The following is a 25653-nucleotide window of genomic DNA, read 5'->3' as shown; positions in this document are numbered from 1 at the left end:
ATAATACTAGCAAAATAACTCCTCTGTTAGTTTACCAAAATCACTTTCAACAAAACAGAATCATAGAATTGTTTTGGTTGGAAAAGACCTCCAAGATCATCAAGTCCAACCACCAACCCAATACCACCATGGAGATTAAACCATGTCCCAAAGTGCCATGTCCACACATTTCGTGAACACCTCCAGGGATGGGGACTCCACCACCTCCCTGGGCAGCCTGTTCCAATGCCTGATCACTCATGCAGGAAACAATTTTTTCCCAATATCCAACCCTGGCACAATTTCAGCCCATTTTCTCTCATTCTGTCCCCTGATACTACAGAGAAGACAATGACCCCCATCTGGCTCCAACCTCCTTTCAGGGAGTTGTAGAGAGCAATGAGTTTTCCCCTCAGCCTTTTCTTCTGCAGACTAAACACGCCCAGTTCCCTCAGCCACTCCTCACCAGACCTGTTTTCTAGACCTTTCACCTTTCATTGCCCTTCCCTGGATACACTCCAGCACCTCAATGTCCTTCTTGGAGTGAGTGGCCCAAAACTGAATCCAGTATTTGAGGTACATCCCCACCAGTGCTGAGTACCAAAGCATGATCACTTCCCTGGTCCTGCTGTCCAGACTATTGCTGATGCAAGGCCAGGATGATCGTGGCCTTCTTGACCACCTGTGCGCAGTGTTGGCTCGTCTTCAGCTACTGTCAACCAGCACCCTGAGGTCTTTTTCTGCCAGGTCACTTTCCAGCCACTCTGCCCCAAGCCTGAAGCATTTACATCAGTAGAGATGTTTTCACATCAACAGGATTGAGATATAATTTGGAACTGCTCATGGTTAATGAGATGTTACCGTTGTGTAAGTAAAATTCATCCCCCTCCACAAGCTCAGTAAAGTATGTCTTCCTTGAGGAGATCAAAAATGCACACTTTACTGCTCACCCCGCAGTGGTGAAACAGTTGCATAATTTCTAACAATCACATTCCATATTTTGCTGCCCAAGCACTTCCCAGGACTTCATTCCAGCTGCAGTTATCGGGTGATTTTCTTGCTGATGTTCCTTCAGAGATCAGTGATTTAAATGTGAAGAGGCACCATGGGGAGGCTCATCACCTATTCAAGAGGGCAGATTAAAGCTCATTGGGCTTTTTTGTTGGTGGTGGTTTTTTTCCTCTTTTTTTCCATTTTATTAATAAAGATGCATGCTTTCTTGTGGTAAACTCCAGCTTAATACTGCAGAGTGCTGTTGGAAGGGATCTCTGAGGATCATCCAGTCCAACTGTCCTGCTAACGCAGGGTCGCTCACAGCAGCTTGCCCATGATCCCAATGTCCAGGTGGGTTTGGAATCTCTCCATGGAAGGAGGCTACACAACCTTTCTGGGCAGCCTGCTCCAGGGCTCCAGCAAAGAAGCTTTTCTTCAAGCTCAGATGAAACTGCCTGGGTTCCTGTTTGTGCTCGTGGGCCCTTTTCCAGTTGGTGGGCACCACTGAAAGGAGTTTGGGCTCATCCACTTGAACCCCACCCTTTAGCTTTTGCTGAGCACTGAGAAGATCCCCTCTCAGTCTGCTCTTCTCCAGGCTAAATCAGCCCCAGGTCTCAGCCTTTCCTCCTCATAGTGACGCTACAGGCACCTCAGCATCTTTGTAGACTACACTGGACCCTCCCCCGTAGTTCCCTGTCTCTCTTGAACTGGGCAGCCCAGAACTGGACCCAAGACTCCAGCTGTAGCATGACTAGGGCAGAATAGAGGGTGAGGAGAACCTCCCTCAACCTGTTAGACTTTATTTGCCATTGGTGTCAGCTGTTCAGCCTCTGCACACTTTGCTGATCCAGCTCCATGTGTGGGTGGATGAATTTTCAGATAGTATGTTGATAATTCCTGTTTGTTACTGACCCTGGAGGTTGTGCCACTAGTGATGTGACCTACTTTGCTGATTCAGCTCTACATTTAATCTACTTGTATTTACATTTTAATAATCCAGCTTTCACAAGAGTACTTTAAATAAGGCACTGTATCAACTGAGCTAATCACTGACCAAACAAAAAGCTCAAATAAATAGAAGTTTTATCAAGTAAAATTGGGAGGAGCAGATAGGACAGGTGACCCTAAACTGACCAACAAGGGATTCCATTCCACGAATGTCACTTTCAGGAGAAAGCTGAGGGTCAAGCCTCCTCTTTACTGGCTGGTGTCCTGGGAGGACTCTGTCCCTTCTGCCTTCCATCCCAATCTGTGTGTTTCTGAATCCAGTTCCAGAATCCAGCTCCTGAATCTGGTTCCTGTCTGTTGCTGAATCCAGTCTGGGGCTTCCCCAGTGCCTGATCTCAGCATCAGTGGGGACAGAGGTGATGTCACTGGCATGAGGTGTTGGGGTCTATATTGGTTTGTGTCTCTCTGTCTCTGTTTCATTTTATTGTTCTCATTTCCATCGCAGCTGGTTGAGTTTCCTTCCCAACCCGTTAGGTTCTCTGCCTTCTTCCCTTTCTCTTCACTTTTGAGGGCAGAGGGGTTCATTGAGAGCCTCTGACAAAAGTTATGGAAGGTCGTCTCTTAAACAGAGAAACTGGGTGGTTACTGTCATCCTTCTGTCTTAAATGATAACTCACTATTATTTATGTCTAAAGAAGGACAGAAAATAGTTTACACAATGTAGTTGCCTTTTACTGCAGGATTAACAATATACCACCCTTATACCTCCACATTTCACACATGGATATTTGAGGCCGCATCCCCTGGAGACATTCAAGGTCAAACTTTGTGGGGCCCTAAGGGACCTGATCTGTTTGGAGACGCTCCTGTTTACTGCAGGGGATTGGACAAGATGACCTTCAAGGGTCCCTTCCAACCCAATGGATTCTGTGATTTTGTAATTCCTCACATTTTAAAGTCAGTTTAAGTTGCATTATCTATCATTAGCATATTACCCATGAAGTCTTTTAGCAAGTTACTATGCATTTTATTGGCCACTACCATACCTTATTATTTACACAAGAATGTTAGAACATTAAAAAGATACATTTTAATTAAAGAAATAAAAAGCACTGCAGCAACTGATCAAGCTTAGCTTAGCACATTTGCTAATACAAACCACAGGCAAGTGGCATAATGGTGGAAGACAAGTAGTCAAACAGTAAAAAAGGATTTAAATAATCCAGAGCAATTCCAGCTACACAATCCAAAACATGCAGAGAAGGATGAATATACCAAGAGTCAAGACAAAACAAAGAAGAGATTCTTCATGTGCCGCAGTGCACTGCACACACATAAATCAAACTGTTAAAACCAAGCCATTATAAACAGAACACTTGCCAAATTTCAAATATGTAATTACCCCCTTGTTTTCACCAAAAAAGATCTGATCTACAGAACCACCTTTCAGACAATTTAGACCAAAAAAGTGAGCCTTCAAGATAAACACTTTCATTGTCTTGGAATAATCACAGATTTCCTTACCAGTACTTTTCTTTCTGCATTTTTTCATTATACATTTGAAGTGCAAGCTGCTTTTATCCTTTACCCTGTAAATCCCTGTAACCCTTTTCCAGAGCCAGATGGTTTGAACCACTTTAAGAGTACAGAAATATTTGGCTTGATTAAACTTAATTTCCCTGCCTTTTCTATATGCTAGAACTATTATTTTCACTCCAGTAAATGCATTTAACTTGGGAATGTTTTGTTGTGAGTGCAAAACCAACTGACTATCCATAGAAGTGCTCAGAGATCCTGAAGCAGACTAATTGGGAAGGAAGCCTTTCAGTATACTGATGCCCATCTGCTGTTCTTTGCAGTTGGACTTTGTCTTCAGTCTCTTCAGTCAACACCTTTGTGTTATGTCTGAGAAATGCCTGATTAGGCACAAATAAAATGAGCACCAGACGCTCTAACTCAGGGTAAAGAGCTCAAACCTTGCAGACTACTCGACTCAGCTCTGGTGAGACACCACCTGGAGTACTGCATCCAGTTCTGGAGCCTCTATTACAAGAGGGATATGGACACGCTGGAACGTGACCAGAGAAGGGCCACCAGGATGATCAGAGGGCTGGAGCACCTCTCCTGTGAGGACAGACTGAAAGAGTTGGGGCTGTTCAGTCTGGAGAAAAGAAGGCTCTGAGGTGACCTTATTGTGGCCTTCCAATATCTGAAGGGGGCTACAAGAAAGCTGGGGAGGGACTTTTTAGGATATCAGGTTGTGACAGGACTAGGGGGAATGGAATAAAGCTGGAAGTGGGGAGATTCAGACTGGACGTGAGGAAGAAGTTCTTCACCATGAGAGTGGTGAGAGCCTGGAATGGGTTGTCCAGGGAGGTGGTTGAGGCCCCATCCCTGGAGGTGTTTAAGGCCAGGCTGGATCAGGCTCTGACCAGCCTGATCTAGTGTGAGGTGTCCCTGCCCATGGCAGGGGGGTTGGAACTAGATGATCCTTGTGGTCCCTTCCAACCCTGACTGAGTCTATGATTCTATGACTACAGGCAGAAGTAAGAAGAACAAAAGTTAAAGACAAAGAAAAATGGGAAGGTCCAAATGAAAGAATTATACAAAGACAAGACCTTGGGTTTTATTATATTGGGTTTGGAAGAAGGAAACCTTTAATGGCTGGACCTAATCTTAATGGTTGAACTCAATGACTCTAATAGCTGGGCTCAATAATCTTAAAGGTCTTTTCTAATCAAACAATTCTATGATTCCAATGGTTATAAATCAAAAGAGAGGAGATTTAGACTAGATAGAAAAAAGACATTTTTTACACTGAGGGTTAGACACAATGATAAGGACTCAAGGAGCTTAATAGTTGCACTTAATGATATTAAAGGTCTTTTCCAACTGAAATGATTCTATGATCCTAATGGTTTTAAACAAAAAGAGGGAGATTTCAACTAAATAGAGAAAGACATTGCTTAAGCTGAGGGTGGTGAAACACTGGCCCAGGTTGCCCAGAAAGGTGGCAGAAGTCCCATCCCTGGAAACATTCAAGGCCAGGCTGGACAGAGCTCTGAGAAATCTGATCTAGTTGAAGATGTTCCTGCAGGGAGGTTGGACTAGATAACCTTTAAAGCACCCTTCCAACCAAACCCATTCTATAATCCTACGTATCTAAAAAAAGGCCACTCTTTAGACTAAAATACAGGTGAAAGCTGCCTAAAACCCCTCCCAAAATCCCCAGCAGCAGAGTGAGTAATGTAATACAGCTGATCAGGCTTCAGGTCATCCATTAATTGGTGGACCTCAGCCAACAAGTTTGGTCGCTACTCTGCAGCATGCACTTGCCATATGGCAATGATAGTTGCAGGTCATTAGAGACTTACCTCCTTTGCTATAGCTCTCTTCTATTATGTTCTAATTAAGTTGTGCTGTTGGCTTAGTTAGGCTACCAAATGACTCCGAGAAGACAAATTTCAATTATTATTGCTTATTTAACAACTAAGGACATCTTTAAGGTTAAAGTGTCTCCTATAAAATTGAGACTGAGCGGATCTGTAAGTAAAAGCTATTTAAATGAAATGGGGACATCTGGAATATTTAATGCTGGAAGTTGTTTTCCTCAAGAAAGGTTGTGCTGCCTTTTTTTTTTTTTTTAATCCTTTTCTCCTTAAACAAAACAGATTTTTAGTAATGGCTCAGCACTACTATTTTCTAATGCTTTCTTTCAATTATCTTAAATCCACTGTCTCAGTGCTTGCTTTTTAAAACAATGAAGAGCTCCAGAGATGAGCTGTACTCCTGTGTGTGGCAGGGAGGTTAATTTTGTCCTTTGCAAATTCAGGAAATATTTAAGACATAGTGCTTAAAAATTATTTTGATATTAAATTCACAGATTCATCGAATGATTTGGGTTGGAAGGTCATCTACCTCCAGCCCTCCTCACCATGGGCAGGAACACCCTCCAGGCTGATCAAGGCCCCATCCAACCTGGCTTCCAGAGAGGGGGCACCCACATATTAGCAGAGGTTCAGAGACTGACTCGTAGAATGCTTTGGGTTGGAGGGGATCTCAAAGATCATCAAGTTCCAACTCCCCTGCTATGGGCAGGGACACCTTCCGCTAGACCAGGTTGCTCAAAGCCTCATCCAACCTGGCTTGTATATCAAACATTTTGGTTACATTTCACAAGTGCATTTAACAGGGAAAAAACCCAAACAAACCACAAACACAAGCTCAACAATCTTATGAACAGACAAAACATGTTAAACTTACCACAACATCTGATCTCATCTTTCCAAAAGTCTTGATTAAATGAGCGTAGTGATAATCCTCCATTTGCCTTAAAATGGCAGTCATGCAGGCAACAAAGCTACCCTACCAAAACCAAAAGTACAAAATCATTAATTAAAATAGGGCAACATAAAACTTCCTAGCAGAACATAATATTGCTGGAGAGCAGTATCACGTAACACAGTGGATATAATCCTATCATTTAAATTCATTGATGGATATGCAAAATTCTGTTAAGAAAACAAAAAAAAGCATTTGGAGTTTCATTTTCGAATTTCATGGGTTTATTGCCGTTCTCGATGAAGATTTTGCAACATATTCTTCATATAAAAATTGCTCAGGCATTAAAGGTTTTGAAAGGTAATAAGCACCATGCCTAAAAATATCACACAGTATCAGGGTTTGCATTTGGGAAGTCGATACTTTACTCAAAGAAGAAACCTTTTCAAAATCGTTATATTGAGCATCACAGTTAAACCCCAAGTTTTAATTTCACTGAGTGGTATTTTCAGATGCTGTCATGCTTAAGAAAACAAACCCAAACTAAACTCAGTAACTCAGAATTACACAATCATTTTGGTTGGAAAAGGCATTTAAGGTTATTAAATCCAACCATTATTTAACTCTACAATAGCTGGTGCTATGCCATATCCCTTAGCACCACGTCTTTGCAGCTTTTAAGCACCTCCAGGGATGGGGATTCAGCCACCTCCCTGGGCAGCATGTTCCAGAGTTTGAATCATAGAATTGTTTTGGTTGGAAAAGACTTCTAAGATCATTGAGTCCAACCATCAACCTAAGACAATCATAATCCAGTGAAGAAGTTTCTTCTAATATCCAACTAAAACCTCCCCTGGTGCAATTTGAGGCTTTCTTCTACCTGTTACTAGGTAAAAGTGACCAACCCCCAATTTCACTCCATCCTCTTTTCAGGTAATTGTAGAGAGCTTCCATAAAACCACTGTTAGTAGGTAGAAGAGACCAACCCTCACCTCACTCCATCCTCTTTTTAGGTAATTGTAGAGAGCTTCCATAAAACCACAAGAGGATCTCTCTCGAACCCCAGAGAACGTAAAAATAGAGCAAAAAAACATTTAATCTTTCCTTCTGGCACATGAAAGTGTAACAACTCAAACCTACTCCTACAGCTATTAGAAGTTCTGACTCCATAAATTACTTTTCTCCTTGTTCATCCTCCTCCCCTATCTGCTAAAAAACATGTTGATGGATCACATTAATAGCATCCACAACTTTTCTGGTGTTTAATGAAGAAAATCAGCAAATACACAATTCTATAACTCAAAATCACAGAATGGTAGAGGTTGGAAGGGTCCTCTGGGGATCGAGTCCAACTCCCCTGTTAAATCAGGGTCACTTGGGCAGGCTGCACAGGATCACATCCATGTGGATTTGGAATCACTCCAGAGAATGAGACACCACAATCTCTCTGGGCAGCCTGCTCCAGGGCTCCAGCACCTTCACAGTAAAGACATCTCTCCTCATGTTGAGGCAGAACTTCCTGTGTTCCAGTTTGTACCCATTGCCTCTCACCCTTTCACTGGGCACCAGTGAAAAGAGAATGGCCTCTTCTTCTTGACACCCACCCTTAATCATAGAATCAAGAAGGTTGGAAGAGACCTCAAGGATCATCGAGTCCAACCTGTCACCCTACACCTCATGACTATCTAAACCATGGCACTAAGTGCCACGTCCAATCCACCCTTGAACACCTCCAGGGATGGTGACTCCACCACCTCCCTGGGCAGCCCATTCCAATGGCCAACCACTCTCTCTGTGAAGAACTTTCTCCTCACCTCCAGCCTAAACCTCCCCTGGCGCAGCTTGAGACTGCGTCCTCTTGTTCTGGTGCTGGTTGCCTGGGAGAAGAGACCAACCCCCTCCTGGCTACAACCTCCCTTCAGGTAATGTAGCTATTAACACTGATCAGATCCCTTCTCAGCCTTCTGTTCTCCAGGTTAAACAGCTCCACACATTCTGACAAAAATTGTAAATCCCCCTTTCCTGTGCCATTTTCAAGGTTATTCTGTGCCAGGCAGAACACTCAGGAATTTTCTGGTCTTTTGAGGCACAGCACAGAGTTTTTATTGCTACCTTTAAGATCTGCATTACTTTCAATTTAAAATATTTATTTCTACATCAGTCCAAGTAATTGAGCTCAAACACAAAATGACACTAGGTTATCTCTGTGTGTTATGAGCTCTTTTATTTCCAGTCTAATCCCCCAACCTCTACCAGATAAGCTCTCCCTGAATTTGCTCTTCTCCTGTGTAATGAGTTTAGATCTCACCTCCACCATAACTGATTTTGTCCAGGCAAGAACATTATTCTTTCTACACTGATGGAAATTCTTAGGCATATGTAAACAGTACTAACATGAAATGGAAAGGCCACCCAAGCTGCTCCTCTCTGACTTCAAAAGAACTTTGTAACAAGACCTACAAGAAAGCTAGGGATGGGCTTTTTACAAGAGCTTGTAGTGATAGAAAGGTGGGCAATGGCTTTAAACTTGAAGAGGGAAGATTTAGACTAGAGATTAGGAAGAAATTCTTTGCAGTGAGGGCGGTAAGACATTGGAAGAGGTCGCTCAGGGAGGCTGTGGATGCCCCGTCCCTGAAAGCGAGGTTGAATGGAGGCTGGAGCAACCTGGTCTATTAGAAGGTGTCCCTGCCCATGGTGTGGGGCTTGGAAGTAGATAATCTCTAAGGTCCCTTCCAATCCAAACTGTTCTATGATTTTATGAAACCGTGATAAGAATAGAAGCTGTTGCTGCACAATAATGTTCACTACCATGAAATGTAAATAAGAGAGGATCAGCCCCAAAATCTTGCATCACTAATTGTCAGAACCCCTGTTACAAGCACTCCACCTAACATCATAAAAGGCTGTATGCCTGCAAGAAAATACTCCGTAGCCCATATTCAGTCCTATTTCCCCTAATGATGTCATCAGTCAAAGGGATGTATCATTGCTAGTCAGAATTATACATCTCTTTAATTGGCTGCTTAAGTCTAGGCTGCAGATGTAAATCAGTCCTTCACACTGAGTTCTCTAGATGGTTCCTAAACGCTCAGAGCTGAAGACAAACTTTGTTTTGCTTATGGTATCATTTTACAGATGCTCACTCACTCATTCTGTAATGTCCACCACTTTTTGCAAACACTTACATGTATCTTCATCTGCCTTCACATAAACACATCACATCTGCAAACCCAGCCCTTGCCAGGTAAGGCAGTACCCAACATACTTCCTTCTGATGAAGTGGTTTCTATACCTGGCTTTGGTCCTATTTCGGTGTTTATCTACTCATTTGGTGAGCAATTAAAGTTAACACACATGCCTGCAACAGTCAAAGGGTGAATTTCCCACCTAAGGAAACTATCATGGCAGCCTTGTATGTGAAAAAAATTAATGTGAAACAACTGCTCAACTTCCAAAGGTATCTTAACATAATTTTAAAGGCATAGGAACAGCTAGATATGGATGAATTTGATTGCGATCTCCTCTGAATCTCCTGGTGACCCCTTCTCTGGCTGGTCACCAGGACAGCTGCTTATGTACAATCAGTCTCTTCCTCCTCCACCATCTTCCCCCATGGACTTAATGATATTAAAGGTCTCCAATCAAAATGATCCTAGCTCCTGCCAAGGAAGCCCAAGGAAGCTCCCTTCAGAAAAGCACACAAATTCCAGGGGGATCTGCTATGATCATCCCCATAAACCAGGGAAAATGATGAATCACTGGAGAGAGAATTACAGAAGATTATCTTCTTAATTAGCATGGGGAGAGATGGAAGGGACACATGAAAGTTTAATGTCTGGTGCTTAAACACTCTGCTTCCATGTGGAAGTGAAAATGAAAATATGAAACTGTGTTAAAAGCCTGGTTGCAGAAGAAAAACAATAGAGTAAAATAAATAGAGAAAAGTAGAGAAAAATCAATGCAGAGAAACAGAGAAAAATAAACAGAGCAAAAATATCAAATACAAATGAAACAAGAACCTGAAACAGTTCTATAGTGTATTTAAGTCTTAGTTTGAAAAACAAAAAATTGACAGAAACTTACTAAGTGTTGTCAAATCAGCTTATGCTGAGCCCCAGAAGTGGTGCTGAGCACAAGACAGGGTCTTTGAGCAGTTAGGTAACTTAATAGATAACGTTCAATACCACAGAATGTTAGGGTTTGGAAGGGACCTCTGGAGATCGAGTCCAACCCCCCCTGCCAAGACAAGTTCACCTGAAGAAGGTCTCACAGGAAAACTGATTGCATCACAGATTCACAGATTGCATTGGGTTGGAATGGACCCTCAAAGGTTATCTTGTCCAATCCCCGACATGTCCAGAAGGGTTTTGAATGACTCCAAAGATGGAGACTCCACCATTGGTGTCAATACGAATCAATATTTTTTCCTGTATCCCTGCATAAAACAATGATCCATGAGCATTTGAGTATTACCTTATACATCTCATACATCTCCATTTCTTTCTTTCTTTGTTAGGATATTGTTCCTGTTAGCCTTTGTTGTATTTCACATCCCTGCTCCAAAGTTTATCTGCAGATTCCTGCCTGCTCAACAGCTTTCCAGCAACTGATGCTTGGGAAAATCTATTTTATGAGAAACAAAAGTACCCTACCAGTCAACAGATTACTTTTCATCATTTTCATTGCACTTAGTGAGGTATCATCTGCAATCAGCATGTTCTTAATTACAATGCTAATAAGAACCTGGTCATTATTTATAGGCAATATTTGTACCATAAGTGTTTTTAATATGTCTATTAACTAGCAGCAATGGCTAACCACCTTATTAAATTTTAATCTTCAGTTGATTTTTACTCTTTGGTTGGTTTCAGAGATCATTGTCATCTTCTGCAGTGCACCACCCCAAGCAAAACAAAGGAAAAAAAAAATCAAAACAAACCAAACAAACCAAAGTCTCTGATTCTCTAGGAAAATCAATTTCAATTTTAACTGCAGGAGTAATTGCAAACCAACGTTGATCCACCAACTGCTGCAAGGGCAGCGCAGAGGGGTGGCCACCGCCCTGGGCAATTATTAGCTATTTATTCACTGAAATAGTGTCAAGGTTTGCAGTGGAAGCCTCTCCTGCCCTTCTGGAGTAGCAAAGCTCAGAAATAAAGTAAGGTAATTACTCCACATCACACTGGAGAAGAGCATATAATGCTCTTTGAAAGCAGTTTAATACAATTCATTTCTCTCCTGCCCAAAAGCAGACGATTCACTCTTTCTTTTCAAACCAGGTGTATTGAGGCAGTGGGAATTTAGGATTCCCAAAGTAAAATCATGGGATTCCAGGATGTCTGCAAGCCTATTGTAAGGGAAGTCAGATCCAGCTCCTATTGCTGGAGAGCTGGTACTCAATCAACAGGTGGCAAGGGAGAAAAAAGGCCATAAGGGAAAGGGGGGAGGAATGAGGGATGCGGGGGGGGGGGGGAAATGGGGGGAACAGGGGAAAAAAAGCAAGGGGGGAAAGCAGTGGGGAAAAGGGGAGGAGCAGCAGGAAAAAAGGGGGGAAGCAGGAGGAAAAAGGGGGGGAAGCAGTGGGGAAAAAGGGGGGGAAGCAGTGGGGAAAAAGGGGGGGAAGCAGTGGGGAAAAAGGGGGGGAAGCAGTGGGGAAAAAGGGGGGGAAGCAGTGGGGAAAAAGGGGGGGAAGCAGTGGGGAAAAAGGGGGGGAAGCAGTGGGGAAAAAGGGGGGGAAGCAGTGGGGAAAAAGGGGGGAAGCAGTGGGGAAAAAGGGGGGAAGCAGTGGGGAAAAAGATGGGGGAAGCAGTGGGGAAAAAAGGGAGGGAAGCAGTGGGGAAAAAGATGGGGGAAGCAGTGGGGAAAAAGATGGGGGAAGCAGTGGGGAAAAAGATGGGGGAAGCAGTGGGGAAAAAGATGGGGGAAGCAGTGGGGAAAAAGATGGGGGAAGCAGTGGGGAAAAAGATGGGGGAAGCAGTGGGGAAAAAGATGGGGGAAGCAGTGGGGAAAAAGATGGGGGAAGCAGTGGGGAAAAAGATGGGGGAAGCAGTGGGGAAAAAGATGGGGGAAGCAGTGGGGAAAAAAGGGAGGGAAGCAGTGGGGAAAAAAGGGAGGGAAGCAGTGGGGGAAAAAGGGAGGGAAGCAGTGGGGAAAAAAGGGAGGGAAGCAGTGGGGAAAAAAGGGAGGGAAGCAGTGGGGAAAAAAGGGAGGGAAGCAGTGGGGAAAAAAGGGAGGGAAGCAGTGGGGAAAAAGATGGGGGAAGCAGTGGGGAAAAAAGGGAGGGAAGCAGTGGGGAAAAAAGGGAGGGAAGCAGTGGGGAAAAAAGGGAGGGAAGCAGTGGGGAAAAAAGGGAGGGAAGCAGTGGGGAAAAAAGGGAGGGAAGCAGTGGGGAAAAAAGGGAGGGAAGCAGTGGGGAAAAAAGGGAGGGAAGCAGTGGGGAAAAAAGGGAGGGAAGCAGTGGGGAAAAAAGGGAGGGAAGCAGTGGGGAAAAAGATGGGGGAAGCAGTGGGGAAAAAGATGGGGGAAGCAGTGGGGAAAAAGATGGGGGAAGCAGTGGGGAAAAAGATGGGGGAAGCAGTGGGGAAAAAGATGGGGGAAGCAGTGGGGAAAAAGATGGGGGAAGCAGTGGGGTAAAGGTGGGGAGAAAGAAAAAAGGTGGAAAAATGAAAGGAAACAACAGGGAAAAAAGTTGGGGGAAACAAAAGAAAGTACAATGAAAATAAAAGACCAAAGAAGCTGATTTTTCTTTGGAAACAATGCATTGTTATTCAGAAAATACATTTTATATCAAAAAAGGAAAAAACAGACTATGCAGTTCAAAACTGTGAACATTTATAATTCCCATAAAACACAGTTCTGAAGGAAGAGGCACATACATGCTCAGAAAGTACTTACTGTATTAAATCATCTTTACAATAAAATAATAAATGCTCAAATGCTGGTTTAACAGGTATAGGTAGGGAAATTTTAATATCAAAAAATCCTTACAAGTAGTACTATAACATGGAAAAATTTCAGAATAAAAAGAGAATTCCCTGCAGGAAAGGCAACATATGCCAACGCTTTTCTCCCCTCAGGGCCAAAACATCCTGTTTTAAAATAGCCTTGTCCATCTTCTACCAGGAAAATCTCTAAGTTGGAAACAGTAAGCTCTTTATGTTTAGTGAGAACATCTAAGAGAAATCAAAGCTCCATGAAGTTAAGGCATGTTTTAATATAAGGTCCCTATTGCCATGACCAGGAACAGATGAAAAAAACCACAATCTGCATTTCTTCTTCAGTAAAATTTTCCTTGCATAACCATAGAAGACTATACAGTTAAATAAATACATGGCAAAATGAAACCAAAGCCACTTGAAAACATGAATTTCTCATTACAACACATACTTTGTTGCATATATTAGCAACAAACAAACAAACAAAAAACAATTGTTGCCGTTCCTGGAAGCCACAATCAGATTTGTCACCTGTTAGGGACTCCCAAGATAAAAATTCTGCCTTAAAATGCCCCAAATTTCAACTTTTTCAGTAACTGCTGTGAAGAGCACTCACTGTCATGGGAGCTTGCACTGCAGGATGAGTCACCTCCTCACTAACACGTGAAACCCAAGGTGTCTGCAAACAGTTTCCTCACTTAAACATTACTTTGGTTGGGAGAGACCTTAAAGATCATTGAGCCCAACCCTTAACCCAGCACTACCAGGTCCCCACAAAGCATGTCCCCCAGCACCACATCTACACAGCTTTGAAATCCCTTCAGAGATAGGGCTCCACCACTGCCCTGGGAAGCCTGTTCCAGGGCTTGACAACACTTTCAGTGAATAAACTGTTCCTTACACCCAACCTAAACCTCCCCTTGTGCAACTTGAGGTCATTTCCTCTGGTTTTATTGCTATTACTTGGGAAAAGAGACCAACCCCCACCTCATTTGAACCTCCTTTTGGTGAGTTGTAAGGACTGAGGAGATCTCTCCTCAGCCTCCTTTTCTCTAGACTGAACAATTCCCAGTTCCAACAGCTCCCTCTCATAGGTGGGACATGGAAGAACAGTATTTAGGTGTGTTAAACAACTGATTGGAATACTGATGTAGGCTATCTGAAGAACCTCAGCAGGTTCCTCCTCCAGCCTGCTGATAGCAGAACTGTTCTATATTGGATGAGGCTGTTCAAGGCTTTACCCTTTTGCAAGTTCCAAGGATGGATGTCAACTACAACAAAGAATCTGGTTTTGGCATCTCAACAGCCTCAGGGTCCCCCTAAAGACTCCCTGAAGGCAGAGTAGAAGCATCCTTCTGCTGCCAGTAGTCACAAGCTCCTAACTTTTCTCTTCTTGGGTCCCCTTCCTGCACTGTCAGGAGAGACCATCAGGCTTTGTGCAACCAGAACGAGTGGAAGATGTCCCTGTCCATGGCAGACAGGTTTGAACTAGATGATATTTAAGGTCCCTTCCAACCCATTTGATGATTTTATCAGACCAAGATCTGCCAATCTCTCTGTCACTGCCCCATGTGCTCACCCCTTCCACAGGCGAGCCTGCCTGCAGGTTCCAACTCCTTTGGTGCCAACTGCTGCATCCAGAAGCTCTTACAAGCCACACAGATTAAGCATTTTATATAAAAGAGAACATTTGAGAGAGGTCAGTTCCACGCTGAGCCCCTGCAGGAACTTCTTAGCAGGACTCCTCCTTGGCAAAGCAGCAAGCAAAAATTTCCTGAGATCAATTTTAAGTTGACAAAAGCTCTCACAATTAACAAAACAACAAAGACATGTTTTTCAGTTGCCTACTTCATGATTTGTTGAAAGGACAAGTTTGAGGACTAAAGAGCATAAAAGTCATTCTGAAGTACCATAATTATGTATTTATTTGAGAAGGCACTTATTTTAGGAGGTATTTTATTTGAAAAAGCTGGTTCTCAGCAAGAAGTCCCTGTCCAAAGGTTTCCAAGCGTCCTTCAACTACCAACTGCCAGGAAAGGAATAAAAAACTTGCAGTCATCTTCTCCTGTTTTGAAGCCAGCTCTCCATTACTCTGCTTGGATGGAGCTGCAGGCTCCCACTTTTTCCCAATCTTGGTGAGCCCCAGCAAGGTAAAAATACCCAACACCTTTCTGTGCTGTAACAGTGCTACAGGCTCTGATCTACTGCTTCTTAAATGAATCCTGAAGGAGTAAAATCCTGTTTATTCCTTCATTTTAAAGAAAATTGTGTAGTTCCAAGACATCAGGAAAAAAACCCTCACATCTCTGAATCCAGGAAAACCTCTCTGGCAAAAAGAGCAAAAATTAAGAACTTTGCTGTGAGGGTACTAGAGCCCTGGAGCAGGCTGCCTAAAGAGGCTGTGGAGTTCTCCTCCTCTGGAGAGATTCCAAACCCACTTAACAGTGTGATCCTGGGCAACCTGCTCTGGGTGACCCTGGCTTTATCAGGGGGGGCTGGACTAGATGATCCCCAGAGGTCCCTTCCAACCTCTACCACACTGGAATTCTCTGATGTTCACAGAGAATAAAAATCACAGTAGCTCAGCTGAAATTCATTCTCTAAAAGACTTATTTGTTAGAAACTTAATGATACAGGCACCAAGAATACACACAAAGTGTTCCCTAGTTTGAAAAGTCCTTCGCACTAAGTTTAGTAAAAGGTAAGGGAAAGAAAAATAATTAATGAGAAATTTTAAGAACAGCATTTATTATTTTCCTGAGGCTCTTTTTCAAAGAGGTCCAATTCAACCCAAAATGCTTCACTTTCAAAAGCTCTCTGCTGTCTCAGTATTAAACAGTTTGCCCTTCAACTCAAATCACAGTGCTTAAGATTTCTGAAGGTCAGGATATCTATTTTTGGTCTTCAAAATGCAATTCCCTTTCCCCACCTTTTTTCTCCCCCTCCTATATGAAAAAAAAATATTTCACTGAGAATCTGGAGAACTGCCCTCAACAAATCTCTTTCAGGTGTCTTGGTTTACACTTCTGCTAATGCTAATAATAGAATTTTAAGTAATAAAATACAGAAAATAACAGGATGTATTGGTGATGCCACTATTAAATCAGTAATGAAGAAATAACAATAATGAAAAGACAAAAATTACTATGGGAGTGAAACCATTGTGTGATTTGCAATGACTTTGTTTTATTGTAATTATCACTGCTTGGTACTCACTCAAAGCCTTTCATACCACTCCTGTGGTATCAAGACACAACAGCAAGGTCAAAGAAGGAGATGCAAAACAAACAAGATCCCCTGCATCAGCTCTGCTTTGAGAGATAGTTTCCAATGAGCCCCACACAGAGGAGCAACCTTTGAGTAAGGCTTCAAAGATGCAAATTCACAGCAGAGAGACAGGAATTCCTGTTCATGCACAGGACCTTGGACTGGTACAACTCCTGGTTTCAGATTTACCCACTGGCTCCAAATGAATTAATGTTTTGCAGCTTTGTTGATGCAGCTCCAAGCTGCTCACCTGGGTTAAGTGGTAATGGACCTGATGTTCCCATCAACAACCGCCAGCAAACTTCTTCCCGAGTGCACAGACAGTGGGTCTTAATCCCACTATAGCACATACAAGTGCTTTTGGGGGCTACACACTGGTGAGCACCTCTAGATGCTGCTTCCCACAGGACTCTCTGAGCCCTCACCTTCCTGTGGGCTCCTCTTAGCTTTGCTCTTCCTCTTTTTTGGTGACCAGCACTGTTCTGATGCTCTTTCTTTACAACACAACCCATCCTGCCATTTAAAGACGTCTCTCTGCGGAAATACCTTGTTTGCCTCTTTCAATCTCTCTTGTAACTGGAATTTTCTTCCAAATAATGAAACCTGACTGGAGACAGCCCATTTCCACAGTTCACGCCCACACTGGAGATCTCTGGTATCAAACTTAGGTACCACTTCCATTATCTGCTACTTAACTTCACTCCAAGCCCCAAATGAGTGAAGAGATAGCTTCATAAACACGTACAGTCACCTGGTCAGCACTTGTCCAAAATCCTCATCAACAGTTTCAGCAATTGGAGAATTACACAAAAGTACCTAAGACCTCCACCTTTCCCTGTCCCCAGCATCAAGGAAGAAGGACAGACAGACAACAGCCCCCCAGAAATGGGTGCACACACACAATGAACTCATCCTGGTACAGACTTAACACTGGAATAACAAAGTTCCTCACAGTAATAGGAACCTCAAACTAGCTGTCTTCCTCGCCTGAGGAAAAGCCTTTCATCTTGTTTATTTTAGATTTCCCAGCACAAAGAGATGCCTTACTTTCTTCACATTATTGTTAGGAAGCTAATTTAAACTATAATTATTATTATCATCCTCTGAAGCACTCTCAAAATGAAAGATGTATCTGTCCTAGCACTCGGCGTTAGATAAAGGACCGGGGGAAAAAAGCTGAACTTTCTCTGGAGTGAAGAGAAGTCACCAAAGAGCCAGAATAAAAAGGAAGCTTGGAGGGTAACATGACATGCACAAGCAGGGCAGGAGCATGTCCTCTCCTTGCAGCATTTTCAGCAACCAGAGAGGGTTGTTTTGACTTTGCCTATGCTGCTACATCAGCAACAGCTACAGAGGCAACAAAAGGGGCTCAGCACCGACCCCCAGCAAGACAGGAGATGCTGATAAAAGCCAGGCAGGCTGCAGTCCTGGCAAGGATACTGGAAGGGGGTACAAGCAAAACAGACATGAAGCATCCTACACTACAAAACTTTACTCATGACCTCTATAAACCACAGCACTGGTGAATGCAATCTGAGACACTATTTTCATTATCAAAGTTCCTGCAGCCCATTCAAGAAAGGGCAAGGAGGCTGGCAAAGGGTCTGAAGGACAGGTCCTTTGAGGAGTGACTTGAGGATCTGGGGTTGTTTACCCTGAAGAAAAGGAGGCTGCAGGGAGACTTTCTCACTCTCTACATCTCCCTGAAAGGAGGCTGGAGCCAGGTGGGGTTTGTTTTCTTCTCCCTAGGAACAAGCTATAAGACAGGAGGAAATGGCCTCAATTTGCACTAGGGGAGGTTTAGGTTGGATATTAGAAGAAAATTTTTCACTGAAAGTCTTCTCAAAGACTGGGAGGTGGTTGAATTGCCATCCCTGAAGGTGTTTAAAAGACACAGATATGTGGTGCTGAGGGACATGGTTTAGCACCAGCTATGGTAGAGTTAAGACAGTGGTAGGACATGATGGTCTTATAGGTCTTTTCCAACTGAAATGATTCTATGATCAATGTGGAAAGCCATGTAAATATAGTATGACTCTACTGATGCAGACCAGCTAAAGAATTAAAGTTCTGAGACACAAGAAAAAGCTAATCCAAGAAAACTGGCACCCTGTGTTAAGACTGACTGCACTGAAGGCATTCCAGTAATTGCGATAGCCTACAGGTATTATGGATATTGTCTCTGCAGCAGGCAAATCACACTGCAGTAAGATATCACTTTGACAAATCATGGCAATACTGAGGGAAGATATATTATCTTTTAAATGGACCTCCTCTTCACATGAGACAGGTGAATGTGCTGGATGAATACACTTCTAAAAGCAACAGTCATTTTAAAGACAAATTACTCTGCTTTGTGGTGCTTCTCATTTGCTTGTTGCGACATAAAATACTTAGCAAGTGGTTTATTGAGGGGCTCAGCAAGCTTGAAAGAAAGATCAGAAATATGAGCTATCAAAATTTCATTGATCACAGAATCCCAGCATGGTGGGAGTTAGATGGGGATCATCCAGTCCAACACCCCTGCTAAAGCAGGGTCACCCACAGCATACTGCCCAGGATCACAATGTCCAGGTGGGTTTGGAATCTCTCCAGGGAAGGAGACTCCACAATCTCTTTGGGCAGCCTGTTCCAGGGCTCCAGCATCCTCACAGCAAAGAAGTTTCTCCTCATGTTTAATTGGAACTTCCTGAGTTCCAGTTTGTGCCCACTTTCCCTTGTCCTGTCACTGAGAAGAGTCTGGCCCCATCCTCTTCCCCCCTTGTGAGCAGTGAGAAGACCCCCTCTTGGGCTGCTCTTCTCCAGGCTCAACAGCCCCAGGTCTCCCAGCCTTTCCTTCTCAGAGAGATGCTCCAGGCCTCTCAGCATCTTTGTGGACTCTGTTGGACTCCCTCCAGTAGTGCCTCCTCCATCTGAGCAGAAACAAGTGTTTAGATATCCCTAGATTAGAAAGCAACTGGCAAGAGGAAGTCTCTGTGGGGAAGCTTTTTGCATTTTTTAACTGCTTTCTACCTCGACTCGTCATCACATAAACCCCTCACATCATACCACTGGGGCTGCTCTGTTAGGAAGTTTTTGGGACAGAACAGCCAGTGGAGATGGTCAGGAGGTTAATGGGGAAGACAGTCCTGCTGTGCTGTGCTGTGCTGCTCAGCTTTCAGCATTGCAGAAGGTTATGCAGCCCTTGCAGACAGGAATTCCTTCAAGGCTCTCATCAGTGTTTAAAGTAAGGAGAGGACTCTTTCCACGTTTGCATGTTATCAAAATGAAAACCCCATTACAGGCAACGTTCTCACTTTCTCCTCCTCCCCAAAGACAAGGAAAAGTGATTATATAGAGAAAGATAGCACTGCTGATAACAGTCTGGTCCTTTAGTGTGACATTCCTAACTTAAGTTCAATTTGCTGCAATATTTCATAGCATAGAGGCAAAATTAATAGTATTTATACAAATCCATATGCCATTGTGGTAAATAAGAGAATTATAATTCCCAGAGAGGTTACACTTTAACTTACACTTTCTGTACCAATACTGACAGATGAGAGAAGCTGAAAAGAGTAACACCTAGTAGTAGCAAACAGGGGACTCCACAGAAGTGATATTACTCTTCACTCTCTACAAGACTATCCATCTTTGGTGTAGAGGACCTAATCTGCTGCTTCCCTTGGAATTCAGCTCCCAAATCATACCTGCACTTCTTGAGGATAGATGCAAGGGGATGGAGTCTGGAACAGCACAGATCATTATAACTTCCATTCAAAAGCTGGAATACAATTCAACAGAGGGAAGGAGAAACTCCATTATTCCCACTTAAAAGCCAGGAATTCAGAAGCATTGTGAGCAAAAATGACTTGGTCAGGGTCCCACAGGGGACCATCACAGAACTGTGATCAGAGCTCTGCCACCCACCAATTTCCAATCACTACAAGGTTCAAGCTTGCAGCTTCTACATTCTCCTGGAGAGGAACATCACCACCATTATCCTCTTGGAATTGTCTACCAGCAAGTTTCCTCTTTGTTTTATATATAAAGAATCATAGAATCATTTTGGTTGGAAAAGACCTTTAAGATTATTGAATCCAACCATTCTCTAACTCTACCAGGTCTGGTGCTCAACCACATTCCTCAGCACCACATCTCTGCATCTTCTCAACATCTCTAGGGATAAGGATTCAACCACCTCCACGGGCAGCCTGTTTCCGTCTTTGAGAACCCTTTCAGTGAAGAAGTTTGTTCTAACATCCAACCTAAACCTCATCAGTAGGTAGGCTGCCTCTTGCACAGACAATTTTACTTCTAACATCTTCAGGTTGTTGGATTTTGTACACAAACTGCAAGGTTTGTCAGGAGCAGAGGAAAAACTCCAGGTGTTTCCTTTAGACAACAAAAAGCAAGAAGTTCAGAGTTAAACATTTTTCAACAGAGAAGCTATCTACAGGTACTTTGATAAGCAGCCCTATCTATATTTCATAAGGGTACTCTGTCAAGGAACACAGGCACTTTGTGTTTAATTAAAGGAAAAAGGGAAGATCTCATCTACAGAATCTGAAAACAATAATATGTGGGTTGTGTCTCCCACACAATTCTTCCCCATTTTATTTCTTATTAAGTTCACAATATTCTTTGGGGATTCATTCATTCAATCTATTGCTAAGCAATGTAAAGTATCAAGAAGAGCTTCACAGCTCAAAGATACTTGATGAAAAGAAAGTGAAATCAAACTGTATTATGCAATCTAAGCAAAAAGAGCTGAACTATCGTGGAAAAGTGAATTAATTAAAACTCTTTTTTATTACTATTTGTTACAACACTCAAAAAGTTCAATCTAATATACCCCAACAGGATGCTGCTGATAAATAGCTCTTCATCCTTTTCCTACTGCAGAAATCAACAAACCTAAGCTCAGCATAAATCCAACATTAGCAGGACAAAAAGGAGACTGGGTTAAGGACAAACTTGGCTCTGATTTGAGGCAATGTTCAACAGAACAAAAGGAAACATGAAACTCCTGGTAGGAGCAGAATACAGCCTGTATGGGACTGCAAAATCTGAGCTACACAGAATCATCTTGAACCTGACCAGTATCTGGGTATGTGCAGGGACACCCCTGCCTCATCCTAAGGCCAAAGAATCTACACCGTTTTAGGAGCAGAAAAATAAGGCAGCAGGCATCATGGAGACACCAGCACTTAGTAAGCAATGGACACAGAGGGCAATGGGAGGCGATCTGGGTCACAGCAACTCCATGCAATGCTACAAGCTTGGGGAAAAGTGTCCAGAAAGCTATCCAGTAAAGAAAGACCTGAAGGTGCTGGTCAACAGCCAGCTGAAGATGAGCCCGTGTGTGCCCAGGTGGCCAAGAAGGCAAACAGCATCCTGGCCTGGATCAGTAACAGTATGGCCTCCAGAATCAGTAAGTTGATTGTGCCCCAGTACTCTGCACTGATGAAGCCACACCTTGAGTACTGGGTTCAGTTCTAGGGTAGTCACATAAGGAGGTCAGTGAAATGCTGGTCCAGAGAAAGGTACAAAGCTGGTGGAAGGGTCTGGAGAACAGGTGTGGTGAGGAGCAGCTGAGGGAACTGGAATTGTTCAGCCTGGGGAAAATGAAGCTGAGGGGAGACTCTCTCCCTTTCCACAACTACCTGAGAGAGGGCTGGAAACAGGGGAGGGTCAGTCTCTTCTCCCTACTAATAAGTAATAGGATAAGGGGAAATGGCCTCAAGTTGCACCAGTTTAGAGGTTTAGATTGGATAGTTGAAGAAACTTCTTCACTGAAAGGGTTCTCAAACACTGGAACAGACTGCCCAGGGAGGTGGTTGAATCCCCATCCCTGGAGGTGTTTAAAAGATGAAGAGATGTGGTTGTTGAGGGACATGGTTGAGCACCAGACTGGTAGAGTTAGATAATGCCTGGGCTTGATATCTTCAAGATCTTTTGCAGCCAAAACAATTTTATGATTTCTACTTCCAGCCCTTCCTGACAGTTCATAGGGTGAGAATAAACAGTAAATGGGAGCAATGCTAACTGATATGAAGAAAAAGAAATAATTCAAAATGCATTAAACTGAAATACATTTTCTTTAAAAAAGTACTTAGATTACATGAAAATCATGATGACTTAAAGCACTAATCAGCTGGAATAATTAAAATTTGAAAAGCCTATTTTAAGGAAGATGAACCACAGAACTGAAGCGAGCAGCCAGTCAGCTCCTGCACATACAACTTTTAGAAGTAATAAAACCAGGTTATGAACAGAAGAGTTTCTTCTGCACACACATTGATTTTCAGTTTTAAATCCAGCTTATTCTATTTACTTCAGATCAATAATATATACTTGAAAGCTAAGAAACAAACTAAACATTTTAAACCCATGACATCTCATTTCCCTTTTTCACTCCATGGAAAAGCCAAGATCATAGAGTCACTTTGGTTTGAAGAGACCTTTAAGATCATCAAGTCCAACCATTAACCCATCACTGCTAGATAACTATGTGGGATTTGATTTTTGCAGCCTTGAAGTACAGAGCTCATCTGCAGTCTGTGACCATCTGGTTACAGCCAGGTATCTCCAGACCTGAAAGCAGCACCCCAGTGCCAGTGCAGTGCTTCCCCCATGCTGGTTACCCTGACATAGCAGCAATAAGCACAGCATGAGGGGTAACAGTTTTAAACTGAAAGAGAGTAAATTTAGATCAAATATTAAGAAAAAAATCTTCCCTGTGAGAGATTGTATCTGGTTGCCCAGAGAAATTGTGGGTACCCCACCCCCAGAAGTGTTTAATGCCAGGCTAGATAGGGCCTTGAGCAACCTGGTTTAGTGGAAGATGTCCCTGCCCATGGTAGGGGGGTGGGAACTGGACGATCTTTAAGGTCCTTTCCAACCCAAACCATTCTATCAATATTTGCTCATAAACCTCTGCTGGATTCAGATGAAGCTAACTCAGCTTCCTCTGTTCTTGCAGGCCTACCAAAACCCACTTAAAGCTACTGAATAACTCACTATGACTAAAGTACAAACCACGTTTTGATATCCCACACACTCGATAAATTCAAGCAACAACAAAGCATTTATAAGTGCTGGGTTTTGCACCACTGAAACAAATTTTGATTTATAATTGAATTTCAAACCTTGTCTTGGCAGAAATCATAAGGGGGAAAAAAAGTAAATCCCTTCACAAATTAGAAGCCAGTTTATCATTTTCTAGCACAATAACACTTTAAGCATTAAGAACTGGGTAAGATGTATATTCAGCTATGTAATTGGCTTCACATGCATAGTGCCTGTGCATGTGGTTAACAAGAGCAACTTAAGTCGAGATTTTATTTTTTTTAATTACATATCCATACCTAAATGAGAATTAATCTCACCTTGAAACAAACAAACAAAAAAGTAACTTAAAATAAATACAAAACAAGATTAAAATCAGTGTCTTAAACCATTCCAAAGTAAAAATCAACTTTTCTGCCTGCAGAATGGGCACAGGGAAGGGGTTGTTCCGCAAAGCACAGAAGCACGTTCTTGCTGTGCCCCACATGTACAGGAAAATCCCACTATGAACTCTCCTTTCTCTTTTTTACCTTCCAAACTAATAGCTGAGCATGAGAATGGCACTAAGCACAACCTCTTTTACATTTGCTGATGTTAATTTGCTTGCTCAGACTCAGCCAGGATTTCACATTCCAGTCACGGAATCACGTAATTGTTCTGTACAGAACAAACCTTTGAGATCAATTCAAACCATTACCTAACTCTACCAAGTCTGGTGCTAAACTGTGTCCCTTAGTACCACATCTCTACACCTCCTCAACATCTCCAGGGACAGGGATTCAACCACCTCCCTGGGGAGCCTGTTCCAGTGTTTGAGAACCCTTTCAGTGAATAAGTTTCTTTTAATATCCAATCTAAACCATGTCCCTCAGGACCATATCCACATCCTGGAGGCCTAGGACTTCTCTACCAAGGTGACATAAATTCAAAGCAGCCCAACTGAAGGAAAGCAGCAGCTTTGACACATATTGAAAATACATAGGAAATATTAAGAAAGAATAAAAACTGGTGTAGAGGTTACAGCAAGTGATAGAGCAAGAGAAAACAGCCTCAAGTTGTGCCAGGGGAGGTTTAGGTTGGACATTAGGAAAAAGGTCTTCCCCAGAAGAGTTGTCAATCCCTAGAACAGGCTGCCCAGGGCAGCAGTGAAGTCCCCAGTCCTGGAAGGATTGAATGCAGGTATGGTGCTGAGGGACATGCTTTAGTGGTGATCTGGCAGTGCTGGGTTAATGGCTGGACTTGATGATCATAAGGGCCTCTTCCAACCAAAACAATTTTATGATTCCTTGAAGAGCCATATGGAATGAATCTTGTGTAGCAACACTGCCTCCCCCACCATCTCCATTGACCATCCAGTCATTTAATTAAAGTTCTAATGATAATCCACATATTTATGTGCATAACACTTTTTCATACAGCTGTAATACAGCCACAACACTCTGGATAAAAACAAAACAAAACATAGTTTTATCAACTGCAGAACGCAAGCTGGCACAGCTGAACAAAGCCAGCCAGGGTGCAGCGACCTCTGCCATCTGAGCTCCTCACTCACTCCTGCTCAGCACAATGAGATGATAACTAGGCCAAAGACAGGCTGAAACTTGCTATTTTTAGGCTTGTTTTTGAGCCTAGTCTCATTTTTCTTCTCCTATATACTCATATGATGTTACTGAAAACTTTGGGTTTGCTTCACTTCCCTTCTTTGCTGCTTTGCATGCCCCCCAATCCCAGCAGATCCAGCTCTGGGTTAACAGCTCTGCCCACCTCATATAAATACTGTTGATGTTTTTGCCATTAAGCCCATGAAAGGAAAGCTCAAAGTCAGAACCAATGGATTTGGACCACAGGTTCAGAGGACAGTTTGCCTTGGAAGGGACCTTAAAGACCATTTAGCTTCAACCCCACTGCCATGAGCAGGGACACCTTCCACTAGACAAGGTCTTTTCCAACTAAAATGATTCTGAAAGCGGCAGGGGAGAGAGGCAGGAAAAGGAGTAGGGAGGAGAGAAAGAATGACCCAAGAGGTGGGAACCTCCTCAAGCCTCTTGAGCTGTGATGCTCCTTTCTGTAAACACACAAAGTTTTACTACCAAGATGGGAAACACATTAAAAGTCTAAAGATGCACTCAACTCATGTACAATCATACAGCTGTCCAGTTCCCAAGTCCCTCTGAAGACAAAAATTAGCTCATTTGGAACG

General features: G+C 42.9%; 1 protein-coding gene across 1 annotated transcript in view; it reads right to left on the bottom strand.

Annotated features, from left to right (window-relative positions):
* DOCK1 (dedicator of cytokinesis 1) overlaps positions 1-25653 on the bottom strand; it is a 340787-nt gene that overhangs the window by 156892 nt on the left and 158242 nt on the right. The window contains exon 28 of the mRNA XM_054382721.1: positions 6184-6285. Within this exon, the coding sequence (XP_054238696.1) occupies positions 6184-6285 (102 nt within the window). The remainder of the gene's footprint in view (positions 1-6183; positions 6286-25653) is intronic.

The sequence above is a fragment of the Indicator indicator genome, chromosome 7 (genome assembly GCF_027791375.1).
Source record: "Indicator indicator isolate 239-I01 chromosome 7, UM_Iind_1.1, whole genome shotgun sequence".
Lineage (NCBI taxonomy): Eukaryota > Metazoa > Chordata > Aves > Piciformes > Indicatoridae > Indicator > Indicator indicator.
The sequence above is the reverse complement of the archived record's forward strand: the minus strand, read 5'-3'. Positions and strand labels throughout refer to the sequence as shown.